This window comes from Rhinolophus sinicus, linkage group LG11 (assembly GCF_036562045.2).
Source record: "Rhinolophus sinicus isolate RSC01 linkage group LG11, ASM3656204v1, whole genome shotgun sequence".
Classification (NCBI taxonomy): Eukaryota; Metazoa; Chordata; class Mammalia; order Chiroptera; family Rhinolophidae; genus Rhinolophus; species Rhinolophus sinicus.
Window position 1 is genome coordinate 3,019,138 of NC_133760.1, and position 7,342 is coordinate 3,026,479.

Here is a 7,342-nt window from a genome sequence, read left to right on the forward strand (position 1 = left end):
CTGTGTGCTGCTGTGGGCTACCGTGTGCTGCCATGAGTGGCTGGTGGCCAGCATGAGTGGCCGGCAGCCATGGTGAGCGGCTGGCAACCGGTGAGAACTGCCATGAGCTGCTGTGAGTGGCTGACCGATGACTGGCGACCGACTGCCTCAGCCGTGGGGAGCAAGGCTCATAATACCAGCATGGGCCAGGGAGCTGTGTCCTACACAACTAGACTGAGAAACAATGGCTTGGAAAAAAATTATATATACACACTGTAAAAAAAAAGAGAGAGAATAAAAGAAACAACAAAAAAAAGTTTTCCTGGAGCTGGTCAAGTGCAAGGCCTTTCTTTGCAATGTGTAGCATTTGAGAAACCTGTTCAGTTAACTTTCCTGCACAGTCCAGCCTTCACCCCTGGTCCTTGGCCTAGGCTCTGTTACAGCAAAACAATCATATTTGCCTGAGCATGTACTTGTAAGATACACCATAGTATTATCAAGAATATGGCTAACATTTGAAGGAGGCAGTATGGGGTATGGATAGATTTAAAGAAACCCCCAATTCATCCTATAAAGGCGTTTATCCATAGTTTTGTACTAATTTGATTACTCATGCTCTTTGTTCAATTGTACTTTGTGATAAACCACCTCCCCTGTCATTATGTTAGTTTAAGCTATCATCCTCACACATATGGAAAGCAGTAAGAACTTCCGAACAGATCTACTTCTCCTCTCTTGCCCCTCCTATACGCTATAATTTCCATGCAGCACCCAGACTGACCCTTTACCACATGAATCATGTCACATTACTGTTCAGATCAAAGCCCTGTGGTAGCTACCTGTTAGGGTAGGGCCCTCACGTATTCGCATGATTGAGGAGCAGCCTGGGTAGTGGCCTGAACTGGAAACACACAGGCCAAGCAGGGGGCATTTGGGCACGCACGTAGTTTTGGAGTTTTCCAACTGCCCAAGGTACTCCAGCAGCTTTCTATGGTTGGTTTATGTTCATTCACATGTGCGTCCTGAATGTGTTCACTCACTCATGCATTTATGTACGTTATCATTTATTCAGCACCGTTTCCATCATAGCCTCTGCGAACCGTTCTGGGCTTTCCCTTCTAGCGTCCAGCCCACCCCTACATCCACCCCAGGTCCCGCCTCCTTCTGGTCTCCGTTTGCTGCCGTCTCATTGGCCCATAGCCCTCAGTCCTCCGCGGCGGAAGCTCCCATTTCTGTCTCTTCTATTGGACACGCAGCCTAAGTCTCAGAAATTGCAACCAATGGGAATCGGTAAAGAACTACCTGTCAGCCAACCGGGCCGGGGCGCGTAGTATGAAAGGCCGGGCTAGTGTTGCTGCGTACTTCTTCAGACTCTGCGGGTTTCCTCGGCGTTGAGTTGTTGAGGGATCTCCAGGCTGTGCGGCGAGGCCGCCGCGAAAGCAACGCTTTTCAGGATCACCGGGACCGGGCTCAGGAAGACGTCATCTCGCCACCATCTTTTCTATTCATGAATCACCCACCAGCTGTGGTTAATTCGGGCGTTGCTCAGCCCGCAGGTAAGAGGGACAAGAACCAGGACCAGAGGAAGAGGGTTGAGAAGAAAGGCCTGGTATCTGTTCTGGGGAGTGGGGGGTACACAGAAGGAAATGTTGACAGCTCTTCTTTTTCAGCAGCTGCAGAGGGTCAAACGCTGCCCAGCGTGCCCACTTCGTGAGTGCCTTTGGCTTTGTATCTGGGAGAGGAATGGAAGTGGGACGGAGGGATGAAGAGCAAGCTGCATGTGAAGTGTTGGCTCATGGGACTGAGAGCTACTGACCACACACCCTGATAGGGTCCTTGAGAAAGGAAAGGGAAAGGGGGGGGGGTTTAAAATAGGAGAGGAAGGTGAGCGTTTGCGGTTCTTGACTCTCCCCCTCCACCTACGGTAACTCCCAAACTGAGGCTTTTTTTCCCTCTCCTGTCAGGCGGCGTCTCACAATTGATGACTTTGAAATCGGGCGTCCTCTGGGCAAGGGAAAATTTGGGAATGTGTACCTGGCTCGGCTCAAGGAAAGCCATTTCATTGTGGCCCTGAAAGTCCTCTTCAAGTCCCAGCTAGAGAAGGAAGGACTGGAGCACCAGCTGCGCAGAGAAATTGAAATACAATCGCATCTACAGTAAGGACTGTCCGCATGAGATTCCCACACTGGTTCTTAACTCTTGTTCTTCTGTATCTTCTTCCATCTTTGACATCTAAACCCAGCATTTCCCCCAATACTACCCCCAAATAGGCCGTTGCTTCCACCTTGAAAATTTTTCTCTTCAATTCATTACATTACACCAGGTAAAGCTCCCTGTGTCACACACCAAATGCCTATTCCCTGTTCTCCCCTTATGCACTCCCTCCTCAGGCTATTATTATTCTGGTCCCAGCACAATTTGCTTCTTGTGTGACCAATCACTGTAATAACATGATTTGGGCCTCAGGGAGGAGTCTGACTTTTCCTCCATCTCTCCTCCAGACACCCCAATATTCTACGTCTGTACAACTACTTCCACGATGCACGCCGCGTGTACTTGATTCTGGAATATGCTCCACAGGGTGAGCTCTACAAGGAGCTGCAAAAGAGCCACACATTAGATGAGCAACGTACAGCCACGGTGAGGTGTGGGGGGACTGGGGGCTCTGGGGTCCATGAGTTTACCTTGGGCTGGTAGGGGGTGGTCACTGCTTGTGGCTGTCATAAGTGTCCAGATTACTTTTTTACTTTTTCTCTGAATTTTATTCTGTAACATTTATATAATGACATATATATCTTACAATTTCACATTTAGATATCCTAATTGCCCCCAAAATATTAATAAGTAGTGTGTCTAAGTTTGGATTCTTTGGTTGCAAGCATAGAATGTTACTCCACTGCCTTATGCAGAGAAACATATTGAAAGGCTATGAGGGAGTTGGCTGAATAAATGAGTGAAATCTGGCTTAGAAATAGGAAACAAGAGGTTTCTAGAGGGCTTCTCATGGGGGAGCAGAGCAACAATCATCCCGGCAGGAATAGTTGGGTCATCCTACTGCCAGAATGAATGATCTTCCAATTTTTCTCCTGTTTTTGTATTATGTCCTCAGGCCTCAAGTCTTGTGGGAGATCATCTGATTGGCTCAGCATAGGTCCTCTGTCTGGCTACTTGCTATGCTATGGCAAAAGGGAGCATGTGTCCACTTTAGCATCCATCCTATAAGACTACATAAAACGGGAGGAGGGGGGCGGTCAGATGGTTCATTTGGTTAGAGCACGAGCTCCTTTCCCACCCCTCTTCCTTCACCTCCCCCCCAACTCCAGCAGCTCTCCCTGGCTGCCAGCCATTCATGCCAACCTCCAACTGAGGGCACAGCTCACTGGCCCATGTGGGAATCGAACTGGAACCGGCAACCTCCGCATTAGGAGTATGGTTCTCCAACCACCTGAGCCACTGGGTGACCTGGTGTGCGAGCTCTTAACAACAAGGTTGCCTGTTCAATTCCTGCATGCGATGGTGGGCTGCGCCCCCTGCAACTAAGATTGAAAACGGCAACTGGACTTGGAGCTGAGCTGCGCCCTCCAAACTAGGCTGAAGGACAATGACTTGACTTGGAGCTGATGGGTCCTAGAAAAACACACTGTTCCCCAATATTCTCCAATAATAATAATAATTAAAAATATATATATATATAAATATACATATATACATTAAACAATAAAAACGGGGAAGAGGAAATCTTCTCCCACCAATAGTTATGGTACTATTAAGGAGGCAATGGAGTTGGTAACGAGGAAATAAAAGATTCCACAACAGTTATAAAATGTATGATGAGTATTTTACATCAGGTAGTTGTGACAGGCTTTGACTTCAGACTGCTTTTTCTTTGCTCACACAGATAATGGAGGAGTTAGCAGATGCTCTGACCTACTGCCATGAGAATAAGGTGATTCACAGGGATATTAAGCCGGAGAACCTGCTGCTGGGGTTCAGGGGTGAGGTGAAGATTGCAGACTTTGGCTGGTCTGTGCACACACCCTCGCTGAGGTAGGTGAGGTGGTGGTGGGAGGGGCCCTGGGTGCTGGTTAGGAATGATCCAATTTAATACGTTCCGTATGTAAGACCCAGATACAAAACTGAGTTGGTGTTTGAATATAGTCATGTGCTACCTAATGACATTTTGGTCATGATGGACCACATATATGACGGTGGTCGCATAAGATTATAATGGAGCTGAAAACTTCCTATCTCTTAGTGATGTAGCCAACATAATGTTCCAGCACAACGCATTAGTCACGTGTTTGTAGTGATGCTGGTGTAAACAAGCTTACCGCACTGCCAGTCGTCTAAAAGTACAGCACATATAATTATGTACCATACATAATACTTGATAATGATAGTAAATGACTATGTTACTGGTTTATATATTTGTTATACTATACTGATGCAGTTCTAGAAGGACTACAACATCTATGACTGCATCAGGAACCTTGCTTGGGATTGGGGTGATGTCACCAAGGAGTGTATAATGGCATCAGACGTAGTCCAAGAAGACAGTCAGGAGGTTGTCCATGACTTCAAAGGATTTACCAAGGGTGAGGAGGTTGCAAAAATCAACAAGGCTGTGGTTGAGACGGCAAACCCAGCACTTTAACCTGGGTGTGGATGAAGGTGACATTGGGGAGCTCCTAGAGGTGGTTCCTGAGGGATTGACTAATGAGTTGTTGGAACTGGACAGGAACGCATAGCTGAAGAGGAGGCAAGGACAAAGGAAACTGCAGGGAAAGAAAAAGAAGAACCAAGAAAAACTCACAGTGAAGCATTTAGCAGAAGGTTTTGCAGACCTCAACAAGCTCCTTAAAAAATCTGAAAACATGGACCCCAACACCAAAAGGTTTTCATTAATAGAGAGGGATGTTCATGGTGTATTGTCTGCTTACAAGCAAGTCTATGATGAAATAGATTAAGCAAATCACCTATGATGAAATTTCATCACCTATGATGAAATTAAGCAAAAAAACCTATGATGAAATAAATTAAGGACATATTTCTGAAAAGAGGGACACCTCAAGAAGAGCCTCAGGCAAGTCCTTCAGGAGGCCTTCCAGAAGAAAGCATTGTTACCACAGACAACAGCTCCACACGTGTTATTGCCCCCGAAGACCTTCCAATGGGACAAGATGTGGAGGTGGAAGTCAGTGATGCTGATTAACCTGACCCTGTGTAGGCCTAGGCTAATGTGTGTGTGTTAGTTTTTAAGAATAAAGTGAAAAAGTAAAAGAATAATATAAAAAATATATAAAAATAGAAAAAACTATAGAATAAGGATATAAAGAAAATATTTTTGTACAGCTATACAATGTGTTTGTGTTTTTAGCTAAGTGGTATTACAAGAGTCAAAAAGTTATAAAAAATTAAGTTTATAAAGTAAAAAAATTACTGTACCCTAAGGTTAACTTACTATTAAAGAAAAATATTTAAAAACTAAATTTAGTGTAGCCTGTGTACAGTATTTTATCTAATGCAGAGTACAGTATAACTTATTCTACTTTTTACTTCAAAGTCACAGAGATGATATCCATATGATAATTATAATGCCTACTCTACATTTTCAAGTACTCTACCCGAACATACGTGTATAGATGAGGATAGGTCATTCTCATAAAAAGACAAAATAAGTTTGATTGGGAGCCAGGCATTACGCTACTCACACATCAGCAGAATTGTGGAAGCCAAGAGGCAATCCTTTTTTTTTCCTTTTTAAAATAGCAAAGGAACAATAGAATATTGGCTGACTGGTGAGTGGCCCCACTAAGTGTACAGTGTTTATAAAGCCTACAGTAGTGTATGTAATGTCCTAGGCTTTCACATTCACTCACCACTCACTCACTGACTCACCCAGAGCAACTTCCACTCCTGCAAGCTCCACACATGGTAAGTGCCCTGTACAGGTGTGCCATTGTTTTTATCTTTTATGTTATCTTTTTTATGTTTACATACACAAATACCATTGTGTTACAATCGCCTACAATATTCAGTACGGTAAGATATTGTACAGGTTTGTAGCTTAGGAGAATAGGCTGTACCACAAAGCCTAGGTGTGTAGTAGGCTAGACCATCTAGGTTTGTGTAAGTGCATATGATGTTTGGACAATGATGAAGTCGCTTAATGATGCATTTTTCAGATGCATCTCTCCCCATCATTAAGTAGCACATAACTGTACTGCCTTTTTCAAATGCACGTATTTAATATTTGTTTGGAGACTGAAAGAATGCGGTTCAACCATACATGTTTTGATCTCTGTTAATGTTACCAACCAGTTTCCATGTAAATAAACAACCATTGCTCTGTAATTCCAGGAAGTTTACTGTATGAATAAACCATAATCCATTTACTTGATCTTTCTTGATGCCCAGAATATTCTTGTGAAAACACCCTGGATCATGAGTTAAATAATTGTATGAATAATTCTAGTTTTCCTTCCTTCCTTCCTTCCTTCCTTCCTTCCTTCCTTCCTTCCTTCCTTCCTTCCTTCCTTCCTTCCGTATGAATAATTCTAAAGTATAGAAATGGTAGGTCCCACTACTTGCTTTGTCTGAACCTTGATCCATATTAAAATTTGGTGTTTCCAAAGTCCGTGCTGGGGAGGGGACATCTCAGGACTTCCTAGGTCTCCCAACTCACTAGAGACTGGGGAAGAAGGGTTTCACTTGCTCTGGATCTCTGCGCAGTGCTCACTTCTCTGCCCTCTAGGAGAAAGACAATGTGTGGAACTCTGGACTACTTGCCCCCAGAAATGATTGAGGGGAGAACATACAATGAGAAGGTGGATCTGTGGTGCATTGGGGTGCTCTGCTATGAGCTGCTGGTGGGAAACCCACCCTTCGAGAGCACCTCCTATTCTGAGACCTACAGACGCATCCTTAAGGTGAAATGGCCACATTCTGAGAATTCATGGGGGATCCAGTCAGTGGTGGCTGGTGGGCGTGCAGAGCCTGAGGCACACACAGAGGTTGAAAACATTGCCTTGATGGGATTCAAAAACAGGGAGAACATGGACCAGAAATTAACCATACTCCTCTTCTTTTCTGGCCTCATCAGGTTGATCTAAGGTTTCCTCCATCAATACCTTTGGGGGCCCAGGACTTGATCAGCAAGCTTCTCAGATACCAGCCCTCGGAGCGGCTGCCTTTGGCCCATATCCTGCAGCACCCCTGGGTTCGAGCCCATTCTCGGAGGGTGCTCCCTCCATCTACTCAAATGGCTTCCTGAGCCCTTTCCACTCTGTACCTTTGTGTTTGTTCAGAGAGCTCCCCTGCCTCCACTATCTCATCTGCCTTTTGTTTCTTCTCTTTTAAAATG

The 7,342-nt window shown here is 44.8% G+C and overlaps 1 protein-coding gene across 2 annotated transcripts; it reads left to right on the top strand.

The window, feature by feature from the left end:
* Nucleotides 1-400: 400 nt before the first annotated feature.
* AURKC (aurora kinase C) lies at nt 401-7,290 on the top strand. Of its 2 annotated transcripts, none has more exons than XM_074315422.1 (7): nt 401-1,535; nt 1,653-1,689; nt 1,944-2,135; nt 2,481-2,619; nt 3,878-4,026; nt 6,734-6,908; nt 7,082-7,290. In XM_074315422.1, the coding sequence occupies exons 1-7, from the start codon at nt 1,487-1,489 to the stop codon at nt 7,250-7,252; spliced, it is 912 nt and encodes a 303-aa protein (XP_074171523.1). In that variant the 5' UTR covers nt 401-1,486; the 3' UTR covers nt 7,253-7,290. The 2 variants fall into 2 exon arrangements, with proteins under 2 accessions (XP_074171523.1, XP_019572484.1); XM_019716925.2 differs by having other exon boundaries at nt 513-1,535; nt 1,650-1,689.
* The last annotated feature ends 52 nt before the right edge of the window (nt 7,291-7,342 follow it).